The 22,004-nt window shown below is 50.9% G+C and overlaps 1 protein-coding gene across 3 annotated transcripts in view; it reads right to left on the reverse strand.

Annotated features, from left to right (window-relative positions):
- Positions 1-10,779: 10,779 nt before the first annotated feature.
- Positions 10,780-22,004, reverse strand: part of LOC140406283 (cytochrome c oxidase subunit 6B1-like) — a 41,302-nt gene continuing 30,077 nt past the window's right edge. For all 3 annotated transcript variants that reach the window (XM_072494395.1, XM_072494397.1, XM_072494396.1), the window contains exons 3-4: positions 11,154-11,254; positions 10,780-10,918 (exon numbers count right to left, since the gene is read on the reverse strand). In XM_072494395.1, the coding sequence (XP_072350496.1) occupies positions 10,865-10,918; positions 11,154-11,254 (155 nt within the window). In that variant the 3' untranslated portion in view covers positions 10,780-10,864. The remainder of the gene's footprint in view (positions 10,919-11,153; positions 11,255-22,004) is intronic.

Consider the following 22,004-nt stretch of genomic DNA (forward strand, 5'->3'; position numbering starts at 1 on the left):
AAGATTGGGACAAGTCCAGAACATGTGGGTGTGGTTGGCCGGGCCCCTCTGCCACCGCTCACATTTGTCCTCCCCCTCCGGGAAGAACCTGCTCATTCGGGTTCTGGTCAGGTGTGCCATATGCACCACTTTGAGCTGCATTAGGCTTAGCCTTGCGCAGGAGGAGGTGGAGTTCACCCTGCTCAGTGCTTCGCTCCAGAGTCCCCATCCTACCTCTGTCCCCAGTTCGTCCTCCCATTTTTGTCTGATCTCGTCCAGTGGAGTCCGGGCTCTGTCCAGTAGCTGTCTGTATATTTTCCCACATAGCCCCCCCTTCTCATTGCTTGTGCCTATCAGGCCCTCTAGTAGTGTGCTTTCTGGGGCCCCAAGGTACCCCACTGTCTCTTTGCGGAGCAAGTGTTTTATTTGGAGGTGTCTCATTTCCTGTCCTTTTGCTAGCCTCCACTTCATCGTAAATTCGTCTAGTGTTGCCAGTCTGTGCCCTATGTAGAAGTCCCCGACCGTCAATGTGCCCCCGTCCCGCCTCCATCTTTTCAAGATGGTATCTAGCATGGCTGGGGGGAATCTGTGATTGCCGCAGATGGGGGCCATGGGGGACATTTTAGTTATCCCAAAGTGTTGTCTGAGCTGGGTCCATGTTCTCAGAGTGGCCGCTACCACTGGGCTTATTGTGTATCTTGTTGAGGGGGATGGGAGTGCTGCTGTAGCCAGGGCCCAGTGGGTCGTTCCTTTACAGGATGCCTCCTCCATTTGTACCCAATCTGTGTCAGGTTCTTGTACCCATCCCCTCACTCTTTCTGCCGTTGCTGCCCAGTGGTAGTATTGTAGGTTTGGTAAGGCCAAGCCCACATTGATTTTCCTTCTTTGCAGTGTCAGTTTTGGGATTCTCAGGTTCTTACCCCCCCCCCCCCCCCCCCCCCCCCCCACACACACACAATCGCTATGATTAGACTGTCTACGTTTTGGAAAAAGGCCTTGGGGATGAAGATCGGAATGGATCTAAACAGGAAGAGGAACCTCGGCAGTACATTCATCTTGATCGTCTGTACTCTCCCCACCAGGGAGAGTGGGAGTGAGCCCCACCTTTGAAGGTCTCTTCTTACTTCCTCCACCAGGCTGGTCAGGTTCCACCTGTGGATCTGTGTCCAGTTTCTGGCTATCTGGATCCCCAGGTAGCGAAATCTGTTCTGGGCTGTTTTGAACAGGAGCCCCTCCAGCTCTCTCCCTCCCCCGTTTGGGCTCACTGGGAATGCCTCGCTTTTGCCCAGGTTACGTTTGTAGCCCGAGAAGGTTCCAAACTCTTTCAGCATTTGCAGTATTGCCTTCAGTCCCTCCTATGGCTTTGAGACATAGAGGAGCAAGTCATCTGCATAGAGTGAGACTCTGTGCTCTCTGTCTCCTCTCCGGATTCCCTTCCAGCTTTTCGCGGCCCACAGGGCTATCGCCAGGGTTTCGATGGCGAGCACGAACAAGAGTGGGGACAGGGGGCAGGTGTTCCTCTCTGCAGTTGGAAGTATTTAGAGATGGTGGTGTTAGTTCGGGAGCGTTGTACAGGAGCCTCACCCAGGCAGTGAACCCCGCTCCTAGCCCAAACCGTTCCAGTACCTCGAGGAGGTATTTCCATTCGACTCTGTCGAATGCCTTTTCTGCGTCCAGGGAGACGATCACCTCTGATGTTCCCTCCCGGGGGGGGCGGGGGGGGGGGGGGCTCCTTATCACGTTCAGCGGCCGCCTGATGTTCACTGTGAGCTGCCTACCCTTGACAAAGCCCGTTTGGTCCTCTGCGACCACCTCTGGTACGCAGCCCTCCAGCCTTTTGGCCAGGACCTTTGCGAGTATTTTCGCATCCACGTTCAGCAGTGAAATGGGTCTGTATGATCCGCATTCCGTCAGGTCTTTTATCTTTTTTAGGTATCAGTGAAATTGTGGCCTGCGCTCGCGTTGGAGGCAGGATGCCCCTTGCCAGTGAGTCCGCGCGAGCATGTCCCTTAGGTGTGGGGCCAGGACTGGTGCAAATTTTTTGTAGACGTCCGCTGGAAACCCATCGGGTCCCGGTGCCTTCCCCGCCTGCATGGAGCTGATGCTGTCCATTATTTCTCCCAGGTCTATTGGTGCTTCCAGCTCCTCCCGTCTGTCTTCCCCCACAACTGGTAGTTCCAGTCCATCTAGGAACAGTTTCATCCCCGCGCCCCCGTTGTGGGGCTCGGAGGCGTACAGTCCCCGGTAGAAGGTCTCAAATGCCCGATTGACCTCCTTTAGTTCTGTTACCAGTCTGCCTCTGCTATCCTTTACCTGCGCTGTTTCCCTCGTGGCTGCCTGCTTTCTCAGCTGGTGAGCCAATAGGCGGCCAGCCTTGTCTCCGTGTTCGTAGATGGTCCCCTGTGTCTGGCGGAGTTGGTACAGTGCTTTCCTGGTGGATAGCAAGTTAAAGTCCATTTTCAGCTTTTTCCTCTCCGCCAGCAGCCCTACGGTCGGGGCCTCAGAGTATTTTCTGTCGCCTTCCAGGATGGAGTCCATCAGTTGTTGCCTGGCCACCCTCTCTCCCCTATCTCTGCTTGCCTTGTAGGCTATGATCTCTCCTCTAATCATGGCCTTCAGTGCCTCCCAGACCGTGGAGGTTGAGACCTCCCCGTTTTGGTTGTTACTCACGTAGTCGTCTATGGCCCGCGATGTTTTCTGACAGAAGGCCTTGTCGGCCAGAAGGTCCATGTCCAGCCCCCATGTGGGGCGCTGGGCACGGCCTGTCTCCAACCTCACATCCATATAGTGTGGAGCGTGGTCAGAGATAATGATCGCGGAGTACTCCGTTCCCGTGATCCCTGGAAGCACCGATTTCCCCACTGCAAAGAAGTCGATATGGGTGTATAGCTTGTGTACTTGTGAGAAATATGAAAATTCCTTCTCTCCCGGGTGCAGGAACCTCCATGGGTCCACCTGGAACATCTGCTCCATAAATGATCCTAGTTCCCTAGCCATGCCAGTCTTTTTCCCTGCTCTGGGGTTTGATCGGTCGGTCAGTGGGTCCTGTATACAGTTGAAGTCGCCCCCCATGATCAGTCGGTGTGTGACAAGGTCAGGGATTTCTGCCATGGTCTTCTTTATGAATTCTGTGTCGTCCCAGTTGGGAGCGTACACATTTACTAGTACGGCTGGTGCCCCTTCCAGGACACCGCTGACCATGACGTACTGTCCCCCTGGGTCCGTAACTGTCTTGGTTTCCGTAAACATCGTCCTCTTAATAATTAATATTGCTACTCCCCTAGCCCTCGTCCCGTAGCATGAGTGGTATGTCTGTCCCACCCAGCCCTTCCTTACCCGCCGTTGGTCCTTCTCCCTCAGGTGCGCCTCTTGCAGGTAGATTATGTCTGCTTTCAGGCTTCTTCGGTGGGTGAAGACTCTGGATCTTTTGACCGGGCCGTTGAGTCCCCTTACGTTCCAGGTAACAATCCTGGTGAGGGTTTTTTGACCCCCCGGTCCTGCGGGGTCACCCATACTTACCTGGTGGATGCGCCCCTGCCCTCCAGGGTTTCTCTTCGTTAGGGGGCCGTACAAAATGGCCGCGGTCACCGCTCTCACCATGAGGTCGGGCCCCAGGGCTCCGGGGTTTCCTTTTGTCCAGGGGGCACCCACCATGGCCACCAGCTGTGTGTACGCCACGTGGCTGCGCCCCTGCACTCCAGGATCTCCCGTCGTCCTGAAGCCCTCCCGAGTGGCATTTGTGGCTGTGGTGGTATGTATTAGGGGTAATACGGTACACCATGATGCCGAGGAGCTATTGGAGGACAGATGCTGGGTCCTGATTGGATCTGCCGCCTACTGGGCTCCACACAGATAGGCGGGGTATAAGAACCCGGTTTCTCCCAGCAGCTGCATTCTGTAACTGAGCTGCTGGGGAACAAGTCTGCTCAATAAAGCCTCGATTGAAGTTCTCTACGTCTCACCTCGTGTGTGATCGATGGTGCTACAGTGGCACCATCTTGGTTCCTCGCCCTGTTCCATGCCTGCTGAGGCCTGTGTTCGTACTGCTTATCTACCTCACCCTTCCCTTTGCTTTTCTTTTGTTCTGCGCTCTCCCCCCCCGACTCCTCTCCCCCCCCCTTAGTTCCTGTTCCTCTGTCTCCCCCCCCTGTGTTCTTCCCTCCCTTCTGCCCTGCCCCCCCCCCTTTCTCTTTGTGCCAGGCGCTCCCTCTCCCCTGAGAAGCGCGCTGCGGCCCTCCTTTCTTCCTGCCCTCCATGTTAGCCCTCCTCGCTAGCATGGTGGCCCCCCTCCCACCACTTGCCCTGCTCTGGTCCGGTTTTACCTTCCTTTTGCTAGCCCTTGTCTCGCCCTCCTGTCCGCCTTTTTCACCCTCATTCACCTTGCTTCGCTCCCCCCATTGCATTGAGAGGTGGAACGAGCCCAGGAATCAGTCAGCACCGTCCCGCACAGTGCACCAAACACGTGTGTACAGTCCGTGATGGTATTGTCTCTGTTTGCGGTCTGCCCGCTGCTCTTTGTCCCGATTCTTCCTTTCTTTTCCATCCCCGTCGCTTTCATGATGGCCGTTGTGGCTGTCCCTCCCCCAGTTTGCTCACTCTAACGAACTCCTCCGCTGCCGCTGGGGTGTTTAAAAAACAGCTCCTTCCTCTCAAATGTTACCCAGAGTTTGGCCGGGAATAACATCCCAAATTTCACATTACTTTTGTAGAGTGCTGATTAGGCCCTGTTGAATCCAGCCCTTCTTTTGGGCAGGTCCGCCCCAATGTCCTGGTACACCCGTATGGTCTTCCCTTCCCACATGCTCGCTTTCGTCTGCCAGGCCCACTTTAGGATTTTTTCCCTGTCTTGGAACCCGTGCAGCTTCACGATAATCGCTCTGGGCTGCTCCCCGGCTTTGGGCCTGGGTCGGAGTGAACTGTGCGCCCTGTCGATTTCTGGGGGGTTTGGAAACTTCTCCCTTCCCACTGGCTTGCCCAGCATTTGGGTGACGTAGCCTGTTGGATCTCTGCCCTCCATCCCCTCTGGCAGACCCATGGGGTTGTCTGCCTGCGCGGCCGCAGCTCCTGCTTTTTTCCTTCGCCTTCGCTGCTGTTCCTTCTTACCTCTCGCCGTCCCCCCAATTTATTATTTGGAGGCATATTTCTGTCTGTGCCTTTCTCTTTTTTTTCCTGGGTTTTGGTGCTAAAAAGAAATTCTTTTTTTTTTGTTCGGCCCAAAAATTTTTTAAAAATCTTTAATAAAAAGGGATTTACTTTTTTTTGAAAGTTTTTTTCCCTTTTAAAATGTTTTCCTTTTTTAAAAAAAATTTGCAGGAGAGGAACAAGGAAGTTTGAATTTTAAAATTCTTATTTTGTCCTTGTGATCCTCTCCGTGCTCCGACTTTCAGGCCGTTTCTGAGCGATCCCCACTCCCCCTCCACGTGCAGCTCACCGGGAGCAGTCTCTCCATTTTTTTTCTCTCCCTCTCCAGCTCCGTGGATCGGAGCTCTGGCGCCTGGGCAGGGCTGAATTCGGGGGGCCTAAAGAATTTTTTTTTTTTATTCCCCGGGAAAACCCCCCCCAAAAAGCCGTGATTTTGTTGCTGTGCGGGAGCATCTTTGCTGCGGCCGCTCCGTTCGCGATCGCCACCGGAAGTCCCAACACGGTTTTATTGAACAATAGAACTACCATACATATTTAACTGTGGGTCGACACTATACTGAACTGACTGGAGACCTTGTACTAGCCTGACCAGACTTACTAGCTACCGCATGGTGTTTGCACTGTGCTAGCTCATGGACTCTGACTGTCTCAGTGGCTGGGTCCCGAGAGAGCGGGAAACCTAGTGTCCACTGGCTTTATAGTGCTGGTGTCCTGTCTGGTGATTGGCTGCACTGTGCTGTGTGCTTACTGGTCATCCTGTGTGTCTCAATGCCTGTCTGCACTTGTCGGCGTCTGGCCGTACACCCTACTGCGAGATGTGGTCACCTAGGAATTTGATCTCCGATTGACCAAATGAGCACTTGGCCCTGTTGAGCAGAAGACCATGTTTATGGATTCTTTGGAATACCTGCTTGAGGCAAGCGATGTGTTCCTGGGGCGTTGTGGACAAGATAATGACATCGTCAACGTACACTTGCACCCCCTCGATGCCCTCCATCATCTGTTCCATGATGCGATGAAATACTTCGGAGGCAGATATGATGCCAAAAGGCATCCGGTTGTAGCAGTAACGACCAAACGGGGTGTTGAACGTGCACAGCTTGCGACTGGACACGTCCAGTTGTATTTGCCAAAAACGCTTGGAGGCGTCGAGCTTAGTAAAGAATTTGGCATGAGCCATCTCACTGGTCAACTCTTCTCGTTTTGGTATCGGGTAATGTTCCCTCATGATGTTTCGGTTTAGATCCTTAGGGTCAATGCAAATGCGAAGCTCCCATGACGGCTTCTTGACGCAGACCATGGAGCTGACCCAGTCTGTGGGCTCTATGACCTTTGATATGATGCCCTGGTCTTGGGGGTCCTGTAATTGCTTCCTCAGACGATTCTTGAGGGGCGCTGGCACCCGGCGAGGTGCATGACTTACGGGGGGGGGTGTTCGGCTTGAGCAGGATTTTGTATCGGTATGGGAGCATGCCCATTCCGTTGAACACGCTGTGATACTGCGTGATGATGTCATCTATGTCAGCTTGCAAGTTTCCATCGGGCGAGGCCGTCGCCGGTGATGATGACGTGGTGTGGACGCATTGAACAAGGTTCAGGGGTTTGCAGACACGAGCACCGAGCAGAGATGCTCTGTCAGGCCCGACGATTTCAAACCGCAGCGTCGCCTTGATCGCCTTATTGGATACCCCCAGTTGACACGAGCTACTGGCAGCTATGGCGTTGCCATTGTAGTCAAGGAGCTGGCAGGCCAGTGGAAGAATGCTTGGTCTGGCGCGGATGATGTCGAGGTCGGATATCGAGATGAGGTTCGCCGATGCGCCGGTGTCCAGTTTGAACCGGATGCGGGCCTTGTTCACTGTGAGGACAGCAGACCACTCGTCGTCAGGATCCACGCTGAGGATCGAGAGGCGTTGCGCAGATGTGGTGGAAGGCAGCGCATGTGTAGTTATGATGCCCACCTGGTATGGGGATTTGAGGCTCTCAGCATCAGGGTCCGTTGGGCTGTCGGGATCGTAATCTGGCATGCCTTGTTGTATTGAGCGGACACTTCTGCGCTGCAGCTGGGATCGCTGGCTGCTGAGCGGTGGAGCAGATCTGCAAAGGGCTGCGTAGTTGCCAAGCTTGCCACACTGTAGACACCGGCATCCTTTTGCCGGACACATTGCCGATTTAAGTGGGCGGAGCCACAATTCGGACACCTCATGACGCCGACGTCAGCGTGTTCCGTGCGCCATCGCGCATGCGCAATGCGGTCGGTCGACGTACGCACCTGAGCAGTCGGGTTGTCGGGCTCGTCGTCCACTCGGTCGTGGCGCGCATGCGCAGGGACCCGGGAAAAGCGCGCAAAATGGTCACTCTCCTCGATGCTCAGGCCCTGCATTTGTGCAATGGCCTGCACCCGTTCCACCTCGTGGGAGGCCACCTTCGCAGTTTCTGCCGCCCTGATGTGGGAGTAACGATTCTTAGCATGCTCATGGACAACGCACGTCTCGATAGCGACAGAGTGGGTCAACTGTTTGACTTTCAGGAGCTGCTGCCGAAGGGAGTCGGCGTGGACTCCGAAAACGATCTGATCCCGGATCATGGAATCATAGTTACATGACTGCGCTAGGATGCGGAGATGGGTGACGAAGAACTGAAAAGGTTCATCTTTGCCCTGAAGCCTCTGCTGGAAAACGTACCGTTCAAAGCTCTCATTCACCTCAATGTCGCAGTGGCTGTCAAACTTCAGGACTGTTTTGAATTTTGTTTTGTCTTCGCCGTCAGCGAACGTTGTAGATGTGGATGGCGTGGTCCCCCGCGGTGGAGAGAAATAGCGTGATCTTCCTGGCATCCGATGCTGCTTCGAGGTCGGAGGCCTCGATGTACCAGAGGAACTTTTGCTTGAAGAGCTTCCAATTTGTGCCGAGGTTGCCGGAGCTGTGGAGGAGGTTGGATGTTTTCCATGTCACCGGATGGCTGCTTGCTGGTCAATGCTGATTCACTCGAGGTAGGTCCGTCAATTTTCAGTATCACTCCGTGGTACCATGATGTGTTAGGCAGGTCGGTTCGGTGTGGACTGCACTTGATGCAGCGATGCGAGAAACAGACCTCGAACATTGTAGAAGATCCAACACGGTTTTATTGAACAATAGAACTACCATACATATTTAACTGTGGGTCAACACTATACTGAACTGACTGGAGACCTTGTACTAGCCTGACCAGACTTACTAGCTACCGCATGGTGTTTGCACTGTGCTAGCTCATGGACTCTGACTGTCTCAGTGGCTGGGTCCCGAGAGAGCGGGAAACCTAGTGCCCTCTGGCTTTATAGTGGTAGTGTCCTGTCTGGTGATTGGCTGCACTGTGTTGTGTGCTTACTGGTCATCCTGTGTGTCAATCACTGCCTGTCTGCACTTCATTATATACATGCGTGGATATTATGACATAATCTACTCCTCCTGTTTCTTGTGTTCTTATGAATCAAGGTGTAAGGTTAAACTAACTTTGTGTTCATGAAAGTGATGGTTAGTATATAATCATACATTGCTTACAAATAGTTTTATCATAGTTTGTTAACCATGGAGAACTATATTATTTCATTCTTGTTTCCATGATCCATATAAAACTCTTATCCTGGTGCAATGAGTGACATAAGGCAGCACGGTAGCAATTGTGCTATCCACAATGCTTCACAGCTCCAGGGTCCCAGGTTCGATTCTGGCTTGGGTCACTGTCTGTGCGGAGTCTGCACATCCTCCCAGTGTGTGCGTGGGTTTCCTCTGGGTGCTCCAGTTTCCTCCCACAGTCCAAAGATGTGCAGGTTAGGTGGATTGGCCATGATAAATTGCCCTTAGTGTCCAAAATTGCCCTTAGTGTTGGGTGGGGTTACTGGGTTATGGGGATAGGGTGAAGGTGTGGACCCCAGTAGGGTGCTCCTTCCAAGAGCCGGTGCAGACTCAATGGGCCGAATGGCCTCTTTCTGCACTGTAAATTCTATGATAATCATAATAGGTCCGCCCGTCCATCGACCTTATCGTTCCAATCACTGCAACATAAAATCATGGAATAGAATTTACATTCCTGTGGAAGACTTTCAGATTTTTTGTTAGCTACCAGTTCCTTCTCAGTCTCCCATTTTGTCTCTTTTGTTGCCTTTTTCATTTCACAGAATCTTTGCAGTGCAGACGGAGGCCATTCGGCCCATCAAGTCTGCTCTGGCTCTGTTGAAAACGTATTTTATCTAATCTCATTCTCCTGCCTTATCTCCATAACTTTGCTCGTTCTTTCTTTCTTTTCAGATAGCAGTCTAATTCCCTTCTGAATACCTCGATCGAACCTGCCTCCACCACCATCTCAGGAAGCTTGTTCCAGACTCCAACACCCTCTGAGTGAAAAAAAAATTCTTCACATCACTTTTACTGCTTTTATTTCATTTCCACTTTTATTTCCCCTCTGAGTTTTCTGTATTCCATCTGCTCTCACTGACATCTGTCATCCACATCTTTTTTTTTTCCATTTTCATCTTACTCTCTTTATCGGTTTCATTATTCAGGGAGTTTGCCTGGTTTGGTCCTTGTCCTTTTTCATAACTAACCTGAACCTGACGATAGATGATCACCTGTTTCCCAAACATTCCCTTACTGACACCTCATTCCCCAGAAACAGATCAAGCAATGCCTACTTCCTCATTAGGCTGGGAATATACTAATCAAAAAACTCTCCTGGAACACTATTACTAACCTAGTCTACATTGTGATTATTAAAGATCCCATCTGTAATTTTCTCGCAAATATGCTGCAATTTCCTCACTTGTTTGTAGCCTATAGAATAGGCCCAGTAGTAATGATACTGCTCTTGTTTTTTAGCTTTATCTAAATGTATTCTGCCACACAAGGGCCTTATCCCACCTTCATGGATATCCTTCCAGTGGGGGGGGCCATACATCACATGGGGAGGCTGTCCAGTAAAAGCTGGTGGCCTTTGGGTGGGGGCCTCCTGATCAGGTGGCCCATGGAGGGAATCCCCCCCCCCAAGTGGCAATGTCCACCCTCACTTTAAGAGATCTTCTGCCCTCCACAACAGCACCCGCTCCCTATCCTAGACCAGCCTGACTAGCTTCGGCAAGCCTGACTAACTCACCTGTACTCTGGGTCTTCCCCAATCTTTGCTGCTGTGGGATTTGCTGCGGTAACAGTCATGGCTTCCACCTCCCAATGCCACTGCTGGGACTGAAGAAGTGCCAGATTTCTGATTGGCCAGCAGCTCCTTGGGGCGCGACCTCCACCCTCAAAGGCACAGAAGTCCCGATGGCAGGTGGGCAGTTACTTGCCTGATTGACGTTTAACCTTATCTGGACTTCCAAAAATGGTCAGAGCTGGGTTGCCCCTGGCCGTCTGGCCAGTGAACGAACCACAAAAGTGGCAATTAAACGTAGCCCTTTATCTTCAACAAGACCATGAAATGCTTCCTCCCAATGTCCAGCAGCCCTGGTTTACAAACTAATGTAGAATTCATAACAATTCCTTTGTTTTCATTTGCCGAGAAATTCATCTAATTCAACATACAGCTCCCAAGGAGTGGAATTATTTAATTCTGCTTGATATGTGACTGGAATTGTACAATAACAAGTGTTTTTACACAAATAAAAAAGCACTAGATACGAACTGAACATGTGTTTAATATTTAGGATTTATTTTGGTAAAAGCTGTAAATTTTGGAAACATTGTAAGGGTTTCAACCTGACTGCGCGAACGAGTTAGATTTTTCCAGGGAATGTGCCCGCTTCCAGCTGATCATTCCATTTGCTTATCTAAAATGTAAGATATAAATAATTATGTCACAGAAAACAACTTATTTATAAATCAGCAGAACTTCAGGTTTTAAGCTGCCTAAATGATTTTGTCGCTAATTACCTTTTCTAAAATTATTTTTAAAAGCTATACAAGATTTTTACTCAATGAGTTCATGTAAAACAATATTAAAAACTGCCGACTTACATATATCAGATGTTATTATTTTATTAAATATGGATTGTTTTTTCATACCCATGAAGTTGGGCAGAGTGACTTGAACACTCTGCGATACCATTCGCAAGGAGCGATATCAGCACCTTTTGCAATTAGTGCTTTATTACAACGATGGAAGTCTGTAAGACAATCACAATGGGACAGTTTAATTATAAATACCATCCACAGGAATATTCAACTGGTGTTAACCAATTTCAACCCCAAAGAGACATTCATGGAACACATGTACACAATTGGCAGAGGGGTGAACAGATTAAATGGTTAAATGCACGGTTGAAATGAATGGTGAGAGTGTGTGGTTTTGATTCATGAGCCATTGTTCTGTGGGCAGCACAGTGGCACAATGGTTAGCACAGGGACCACGTATTAAATACTGGTCGTATGTGAGACTATGTAAAAACATAGAAAATAGGCACAGGAGGGGGCCGTTCGGCTCTTCGGGCCTGCTCCACCGTTCATGATCATGGCTGATCATCCAAATCAATAAATAGCCTAATCCTGCTTTTCCCCCCCCCCCATATCCTTTTATTCTCTTCGACCTAAGTGCTATATCTAACTGCTTCTTGAAAGCATACAATGTTTTTGCCTCAACTACTTCCTGTTGTAATCAGTTCCACAGGCTCATCGCAGTCTGGGTGAAGAAGTTTCTACTCATCACTGTCCTAAATGGTCCACCCGGTATCCTCAGGAGGTGACTGTTCTGGACACACCCACCATTGGGAACATCTTCCCTGCATCTACCCTGTCCTGCTGTCTAGTCCTCTTAGAATTTTATAGGTTTCTATGAGATCCCCCCACCCCCCCAACATTCTTCTGAACTCCAGCAAATACAATCCTAACCGATTCAATTTCTCCTCGTATGTCAGTCCCGCCATCCCAGGCATCAGCCTGGTAAACCTTTGCTGCACTCCCTCTATAGCTCGAACATCCTGCCTCAGATCTGGACACCAAAACTGCACACAATATTCCAGGTGTGGCCTCACCAAGGCCCTGTATAATTGCAGCAAGACATCCCTGCTCCTGTGTGGTATTATCAGGTATTACAGTACCCAAGAGGCCGAAGAGTTTACCATTGGCTGTTGGTATGTAGCTCCGCCTTGACAGGCAGGGTATAAGAACCGGTGCCATCCCAGCAGCCCTCACTTTCTGTATCGAAGCTGCTGGGGAACAGTTCTAGTCGATTAAAGTCTGCAATTATGATACACTCACCTCATCTTTGAGTGTAATTGATCGTGCATCAATTTAATAGACTACTCTTAAGCTGAAAGAATGGATCTCCGAATCAAGCCGGAGTGTCTACATCTCAGCCCCCACGCAGAGAACTCAGCGGCGATATTTAAGCACTGGCTGGTGTGCTTTAAAGGCTACCTCGAGACGGCCGGAGGCACCCCCTCAGGAGAACAGAAACTGCATCTCCTGCACTTTAGGGTAAGCCTTGGAATCTTCACCCTCATCGAGGAGGTGGAGGACTACGATGCTGCGATCGAACTGTTAAAAGGACATATCCGCCCTGTAAACCAGGTCTACGCACGTCACCTTGCAACCAGACGGCAAAGCCCCGGGGAAATCGCTGGAGGACTTCTACCGTGTGCTACTGGTGCTGGGCAGAAACTGTGGCTGCCTGCAAGCAAACGGAACTTCTAATCCGGGTTGCCTTCGTAGCAGGTATGAGCTCCTTAGAGATCCGCCAAAGACTCTTAGAAAAGGACACCCTGGGACTGAGAGAGGCACGGGCCCTGACAGGGTCCATGGATGTTGCCTCCAGAAACGCGCAGTCCTATGCGCCCGACCATGCGGTGGCCCCATGCGGTGGCCCCCTGGGCTGCGTGGCATCCCGCAGCGGCAGCCCCACTGACCTTCCCAGTGTCTCCGCAGGCCTGCGCTGTAAGACGGCCCGCTAACTCCGTCGGGCCCCGCTGTTTCTTCTGCGGGCAGGCGAAGCATCCCCGCACGCGCTGCCCGGCCCGCACCTCCACCTGCAAAGGGTGCGGCAAGAAGGACCATTTTGTGGGGGTCTGCCAGGCACGAGCCATGGGCGCAGTCTCCAGCGACTCCGGACCGCCGCGGCAATCTTTCCCTCGGGCCCCAGGCGGCCAGCACTCACCGCCACCTCCCTATCCTAGGGCCACGTCCGACCCACGGGCGTGGCCCTCTTGCCCCTCGGACACCACGCTGGACGGATGGGCGCCGTCATTTTGCCCATCTCTACCGCCATTTTTTCCATCCCCGACCACCATGTGCGATCCATGGGAGATGCCATCTTGGATGGAGCCCCCAGCACGGCCGACTACACGCTGCCCGATCACAACCCACAACTGCTCCATCTGGCCTCGGTGACGCTGGACCAAAATCGACCTCGGACACTCGCAACTGCAACGACGACGGTGTTCATCAACGGCCACGAGACGTTTTGCCTGATCGACTCTGGGAGCTCGGAGAGCTTTAAACACCCCGACACGGTAAGGCGCTGTTCACTTGTTACCCACCCTGTAAACCAAAGAATCTCCCTGGCCTTCGGGTCACACTCGGTGGAGTTAAAGGGGTTCTGCCCAGCAGACCTCACCGTCCAAGGCAGGAAATTCAACAATTTCTGCCTTTATGTCCTGCCGCACCTCTGCACAGCTACACTCCTGGGGTTGGACTTCCAATGTAACTTGCAAAACCTGACCGTCAAAAATTCGGTGGCCCTATACCTCCCTTACTGTCTGCGGTCTCGCGACCCTTAAGGTCGACCCGCATTCCCGGTTTGCGAACCCGTCGCCACCAGGAGCAGACGGTACAGTGCCCAGGACCGGACCTTCATCAGGTCAGAGGTCCAAAGGCTACTGAGTGAAGGGGTCATTGAAGCTAGCAACAGTCCCTGGAGAGCTCAAGTAGTGGTGGTGAAGACCGGGGAGAAGCATAGGATGGTCATCGACTACAGTCAGACAATCAACAGGTTTACGCAGCTGGATGCGTATCCTCTCCCCCGCATATCCGACCTGGTGAACAGGATCGCGCAATACAAGGTCTTCTCCACGGTGGATCTGAAGTACGCTTACCATCAGCTACCCCTCCGCACTAGTGACCGCAAGTACACTGCCTTTGAAGCAGATGGGCGGCTCTACCAATTTTTAAGGGTTCCCTTTGGTGTCACTAATGGGGTCTCAGTCTTCCAAAGCGAGATGGACTGAGTGGTTGACCGATACGGCTTACGCGCAACGTTCCTGTATCTGGATAATGTCACCATCTGCGGCCATGACCAGCAGGACCACGACAGCAACCTCTGGAAATTTCTCCAGACCGCGAAAATCCTTAACGTATAATAAGGATATATGCGTATTTAGCACCAACCGCCTAGTCATCCTCGGCTACGTGGTGTGAAATGGAGTTATAGGCTCCGACCCTGAACGCATGCGCCCCCTTATGGAATTCCCCCCTCCCTCACTGCCCCAAAGCACTGCCTCGGGTTTTTCAGTTATTACGCACAGTGGGTCCCCAACTACGCAGACAAAGCCCGACCCCTAATCCAGTTCACAACCCCTGTTGACGGAGGCCCGCCAGGCCTTCTGCCGCATCAAAGCAGACATTGCAAAGGCCATGATGCACGCCATCGACGAGTCCCTCCCCTTCCAGGTCGAGAGCGATGCGTCCGACGTAGCTCTGGCGGCCACCCTCAACCAAGCGGGCAGACCCGTGGCCTTCTTCTCCCGTACCCTCCATGCTTCAGAAATTCGCCATTCCTCGGTCGAAAAAGAGGCGCAAGCCATAGTAGAAGCTGTGCCACATTGGAGGCATTACCTGGCTGGCAGGAGATTCACTCTCCTCCCTGACCAACGGTCGGTGGCGTTCATGTTTGATAATGCACAGCGGGGCAAGATAAAGAACGACAAGATCTTACGGTGGAGGATAGAACTCTCCACCTACAACTACGAGATCTTGTACCGTCCTGGGAAGCTAAACAAGCCTTCCGATGCCCAGACCCGCGGCATGTGTGCCACCGCACAAGTGGACCGCCTCCGAGCCCTCCATGGAGGACCTCTGCCACTCGAGGGTCACTCGTTTTTTCCACTTCATTAAGACCCGCAACCTGCCTACTCCAACGAGGAGGTCAGGACAGTCACCAGGGACTGCCAAATCTGCGCGGAGTGCAAACCGCACTTCTACCGGCCAGAGAGGGCGCACCTGATAAAGGCTTCCCGTCCCTTTGAACGCCTCAGCATGGACATCAAAGGCCCCCTCCCGTCCACCGACCGCAACACGTATTTCCTGAACGTGATTGACGAGTACTCCCGGTTCCCATTTGCCAACCCCTGCCCCGACATGACTGCAAACACCGTCATCAAGGCCCTCCAGGGTATCTTTACACTGTTCGGGTTCCCCGCATACATAGTGATAGGGGGTCCTCCTTTACGAGCGACGAACTGCGTCAATTCCTGCTCAGCAAGGGCATCACCTCAAGCAGGATGACCAGTTACAACCCCCGGGGAAACGGGCAGGTAGAGAGGGAGAACGGAACGATCCGGAATACCGTTCTACTGGCCCTACGGTCCAGGAATCTCCCAGTCTTCCGCTGGCAAGAAGTCCTCCCGATGGCCCTCTACGCCATCCGGTCGCTACTCTGTGAAACTACCAATCAGACACCTCATGAACGTCTCCTTGTCTTCCCCAGGAAGTCCTCCGGGACCTCGCTCCCAACCTGGTTAGAGACACCCGGACCCATCCTGCTTTGGAAGCACGTGCGGGTGCACATGTCGGACCCGTTGGTCAAGAGGGTCCACCTGCTGCACGCTAACCCCCAGTATGCCTATGTGGCGTTCCCTGACGGCCGGCAAGATACAATCTCTCTCCGGGACCTGGCGCCCGCCGGAACTCCACGCGCACCCGTATCATCTCATCCCCCCCCCCCCCGCCCCCACAGCACCTCACTGGAGGGTCAGTCCTCCCGCCACTCCTACCTAGGCCATCCCACCCATCGACGCCCCCTACAGGCGCTGCCCTCTCAGCCCAACCATTGGCCCCACCAGCGCCATCTAGGGGTGCCGAAGCTGCCATGGAGACCAACGCCACGCTCCCAGAGTCGCAGATGTCCGGAACCCCACCAGAATCACCACCGAAGCCCAGACGATCCAGGAGGATGACCAGGCCACCGGACCGACTGATTGTTTCAATGTAACTGTAACCGTAAACGTACACTGAATGTATATATCTTCCACGCTTGTAAAATACTCGACAACTCTGTAAAGAGGTATCACGGTACCTCCATATCTGATCATACCATGTAGATGCAATCGTAACCACTGGCCACCACCCCTGCTGGACTCTTTTTTTTTTTTTAAAAACAGGGGGTGAATGTTGTATTATCAGGTATTACAGTACCCAAGAGGCCGAAGACCATTGGTTAAACCTAGGAGTTTACCATTGGCTGTTGGTGTGTAGTTCCGCCTTGACAGGCGGGGTATAAGAACCGGTGCCGTCCCAGCAGCCCTCACTTTCTGTACCGAAGCTGCTGGGGAACAGTTCTAGTCGATTAAAGCCTTCAGTTATGATACAACCTCGTCTTTGAGTGTAATTGATCGTGCATCATCCTGTACTCACAACCTCTCGCTATGAAGGCCAACATACTATTTGCCTTCTTTACTGCCTGCTTTATATACCTGCATGCTTACGTTCAGTAAGTTTGCATGTTCTCCCCATGTTTCCTCTGGGTGCTCTGGTTTCCTCCCAAAGTCGAAAGATGTGCAGGTTAGGTAGATTGGTCATGCTAAATTACTCCATAGTGTCCAAAGCTGTACAGGTTAGGTGGGGTTATGGGGATAGGATGGGGGAGTGGGCCTAGGTAGGGTGTACTTTCAGATGGTCCGTGCAGACCCGATGGACTGAATGACTTCCTTCAGCACTGTAGAAATTCTATGGATTAAAATGCCATCATGTACTGAAGTCCTGCCTGACTTAACATAGTCAGGTGACCTCTGCCATGAGACACTGACTGGAAGCAGCCATGTTACATTCATTCCTTTAAAGGAGTGAGTACAACAAGCACTGAATTCATTGATCTTGTAACATGGTGTCAGAAGGAGAGCGAAGGTTGAATTTGAAGAGCTGTAAAGAAATGCAGCTTCTTTAAAGAAGAGCTGTAAGGAAATACAGCTACTGAAAGAGGAACACAGAAACGCCACTGAAAGTCACAGAAAAGGAAGAGCAAATAAAAGCACACTTCAGTTAGAACACTGGGTGATCAGATTGAAAGGCGATATGAGGCAGAACTGACAGTTTTTCCACTTGGCAAAAATACGAGATTGCAACAGATTTAATTAACAACCTGGAACAAATACGAGTGGCAACACTTTTATCACTACTAGGGAGAAACTGCTACATATTGTATTCCACCTTAAATCTCCCCAAAGAACAGAAAACCGGCTTTGAAGGCACACTTTGAACCTGAACATAACTTATGTATGTATTCAACATTAGTGTTCAAGTGGGGAACAAAATGTATTTTGATTGTATGCGACTGCAGTATCACATCTTGCACAATCATGTCAATTTGGGCAACTGAAAGATGACCTCATTAAAGATAGGATTATCTTAGGACTGGTATCCTGCAATGAGAGCACATACACTCCGGGCAGATCAACCTACTCTCAAGAAAGCGATCGACATGTGCAGAAGCGCAGAGTTTGTAAATCATCAGGTAGACCATCTTCATGGCAGAACATATTAGGCTTTGCATTATGCTGATAGACATTCCAAGTGAAAAGAGCGGAACAATCCAGGACAAAGGCCAAGATGCAATACTGCCGAGGACATCACCCAAAGGAAAAGAATAATTACCCAATGTGGGGTCGGCAATGTTTTAATTGCAAAAAGCTGAATCATCTTACACACACGTTTGGTTCGAAAGAACCAAAAGCAGCTGATACTGGTCAGCGGAGAGATATCAGCAGGAGAGTCTGAGGAAGCTCTATACACCATACAACAGGTTGGCTCTATCAGGTCTATAGATGATAAATGGTTTAGAAACAGAGAAAATAGAAGCAGGAGGAGGCCATTCGGCCCTTCGAGCTTACTCTGCCATTCATTATGATCATGGCTGATCATCAAGTTCAATACCCTGATCCTGCCTTCCCCCCCATATTCCTTGATCCCTTTCGCCCCAAGAGCGATATCTAATTCCTTTTTGAAATTACACATTTTGGCCTCAGCTACTTGCTGTGGTAGCGAATTCCACAGATTCACCATTCTCTGGGTGAAGAAATTTCTCCTCACCTCAGTCCTAAAAGGTTTATCCCTTATCCTCAAACTATGACCCCTAGTTCTGGACTCCCCACCATCAGGAACATTATTTCTGAACCTACTCTGCCTAATCCTGTTAGAATTTTGTAAGTGTCTATGAGATCCCCTCACTCTTCTAAACTTCAATGAATATGATCTTAACCAATTGAGTGTGTCCTTATTTGACAGTCCCGCTATCCCAGGTATCAGCCTGGCAAACTTTGGCAGCACTCACTCCTTAGCAAGAACATCCTTCCTGAGATAAGGATACTAAAATTGCACACAATGCCTTCTGTACCTGCACGCTTATCTTCAGCAACTGATGCACAATGATACCAAGGTCTCACTCAGTAATAATAATCGTTATTAATGTCACAAGTAGGCTTACATTAACATTGCAATGAAGTTACTGTGAAAATATCCTAGTTGCCACACACCGGCGCCTGTTCGGGTACACTGAGGGAGAATTCAGAATGTCCAATTCACCTACCAAGCATGTCTTTAGGGACTTTGTGGGAGGAAACCGGAGCTCCTGAAGGAAATCCACGCAGACACAGAGAGAATGTGCAGACTCCGCACAGACAATGACCGAAGCTGGGAATCGAACGTGGACCTCTGGCGCTGTGAAGCAACAATGGGGGGAGCAGCACGGTAGCATTGTGGATAGCACAATTGCTTCACAGCTCCAGGGTCCCAGGTTCGATTCCGGCTTGGGTCACGGTCTGTGCGGAGTCTGCACATAGAACATAGAAAATACAGCACAGAACAGGCCCTTCGGCCCACGATGCTGTGCCGAATCTTTGTCGTAGATTAATCATAGATTATCATTGAATTTACAGTGCAGAAGGAGGCCATTCGGCCCTTTGAGTCTGCACCGGCTCTTGTAAAGAGCACCCTACCCAAACTCAACACCTCCACCCAACACCAAGGGCAATTTGGACATTAAGGGCAATTTATCATTGGCCAATTCACCTAACCCGCACATCTTTGGATTGTGGGAGGAAACCGGAGCACCCGGAGGAAACCCACGCAGACACGGGGAGGACGTGCAGACTCCGCACAGTCAGTGACCCAAGCCGGAATCGAACCTGGGACCCTGGAGCTGTGAAGCAATTGTGCTATCCACAATGCTACCGTGCTGCCCTTGAGAACAAATAAATCTACACTATATCATTTAACCGTAATCCATGTACCTATCCAATAGCTGCTTGAAGGTCCCTAATGTTTCCGACTCAACTACTTCCACAGGCAGTGCATTCCATGCCCCCACTACTCTCTGGGTAAAGAACACATTCTCCCAGTGTGTGCGTGGGTTTCCTCCGGGTGCTCCGGTTTCCTCACACAGTCCAAAGATGTGCAGGTTAGGTGGATTGGCCATGATAAATTGCCCTTAGTGTTGGGTGGAGTTACTGGGTTATGGGGATAGGGTGGAGGTGTTGACCTTGGGTAGGGTGCTCTTTCCAAGAGCCGGTGCAGACTCGATGGGCCGAATGGCCTCCTTCTGCACTGTAAATTCTATGATAATCTATGAAACTGTGCTACCATGCTTTCCAGTTCACCACTCTCAATTTACACCTGTGATAAAGCCAGGGGAGTCCAACAAGCTTCTTAAAACTCCTTTATTTCAGCAACAGCATCATACATGCACAGGGCCCAGTTCACTTTCACCTGGTCCTCATTACTTTTTAGCTGGCTCTACAGCTGCCCTCCTTTTATGCTAGTGCTGGGTTAACTCAGTCCAATTGAACACGGGGAACAATCATCCCCAGGTGGATGAGTCCTGTGCAGGTTATTACACCCCTCCCCCCAAAGCCCGAAACCCCTCACAAGGACGGCCATTTAGGAGGAGTGGATAGGAAAGGACCAAACGGGTGCAAAGCCCACAGTGACCAGACAACAAACCTAAAAAAAAATTGATTCAGAGAACGGAGAAGCAGGACGGGCAGGCATGTACTCCACCAAGCCTTACATCCGGCCCAACACCCTCACCAGTCACACAGGGGGCGAAGCTGCCAACAGCCGAACCGGGGGATGGCGCGCACCACAGCATCGGACCCATCAGCCCAAGGCCCAATCGGCGTGGCATGCCTTCCAGCCACAGAGGGAACCGGGGTGGGGGGAAAACGACATCAGACAACGTCCCGCAACTGCCAAACTCCCCTTAATTTTTAATATTGGGCACTCTAAATTCTACCCAAAAAATAAAACACCTACCAAAATGCCCAGGGAGCTGTCACCCCGACATTCTTACAGTACACAGGCAAATAAGCACACAGCGCAAATTTAAAAAAACAGCAGGGTTCCGTGCAAGCTTCCACAGGACCAGAAGTCACATATGGAATGTCCAGTCAACTCCACACCAGAGTCTCCAGGCACAAAACCTGCAGTCGTACAATAACTGTCAGCTCGCAGGCAAAACATCACTGTTGCAAATCCCACAGTCCAAGCTGCCGCAGAACAGTCTTCCAAACACAACGCTGCTCTCACGACCAGAATGACGTTCCAAAGCGGCGGCGGCAACTCGAGAACGGACTCCCCGGTGGACCACTGCCAGCATCAGGAAACAACAGCAGACAGAGACGGACGAAACGCTACGCGACCCACACCAGAATAATACCGCATCTGGTACTGCCGGACACATCAGACTCCAGATCACTCCCAGCGGACACACTTCACAAGCCGGCAACCCCCAAAAAAACTCGACCCAGCTCTCGCCTTCCATGACATTAGAGGCTATAAAAAAAAACACAGAAACAAACTCGATACCGTAGTCCACTCTTTTTTTTTTTTAATTCCCGGGGGGTAGCTCAGCCAAACAAGCAGCACGCCGATAGCTCCAATTCATCAATCGTCGCCAATGTGATAAAGCCAGGGGAGTCCAACAAGCTTCTTAAAAGTCCTTTCTTTCAGCAACAGCATCATACATGCACAGGGCCCAGTTCACTTTCACCGGGTCCTCATTACGTTTTAGCTGGCTCTACAGCTGCCTGCCTTTTATGCTAGTGCTGGGTTAACTCAGTCCAATTGAACACGGGGAACAATCATCCCCAGGTGGATGAGTCCTGTGCAGGTTATTACAACACCCATTCAAATAATAATCTGCCTTCTTATTTTTGGTACTGAAGCAGATAACCTCACATTTATCCACATAATACTGCAATCTCCCATGCATGTGCCACTCATTCAACCTGTCCAAATGCTGCTGAAGTATTTCTGCATCCTCCTCACAGCTCACCCTCCCACCCAACTTTGTATCATCTGCTAATCTAGAAATAATACATTTAGTTCCCTCGTCCAATCATTAATATATAATGTGAACAGTTGGAGTCCTAGCACAGATCCCTGCGATACCCCACTAGTCACTGTCTGCCAATCAGAAAAAGACCCATTAATTCCAATTTTTTGCTTCCTGTCTGCTAACCAGCTTTCTATCCATCTCAAGATACTACCCATAATCCCATGCGCTTTAACTTTACATATTAATCCGCTTTGTGAGATCTTGTCGAAAGCCTTCTGAAAGTCTAAATAATCCGCAGCCACCTGTTCTCCCTGGTCAACTCTACTGGTTACATCTTCAAAGAATTCTAGTAGAATTGTCAAGCATGATTTCCCTTT

Source organism: Scyliorhinus torazame, unplaced genomic scaffold (genome assembly GCF_047496885.1).
Source record: "Scyliorhinus torazame isolate Kashiwa2021f unplaced genomic scaffold, sScyTor2.1 scaffold_421, whole genome shotgun sequence".
NCBI lineage: Eukaryota > Metazoa > Chordata > Chondrichthyes > Carcharhiniformes > Scyliorhinidae > Scyliorhinus > Scyliorhinus torazame.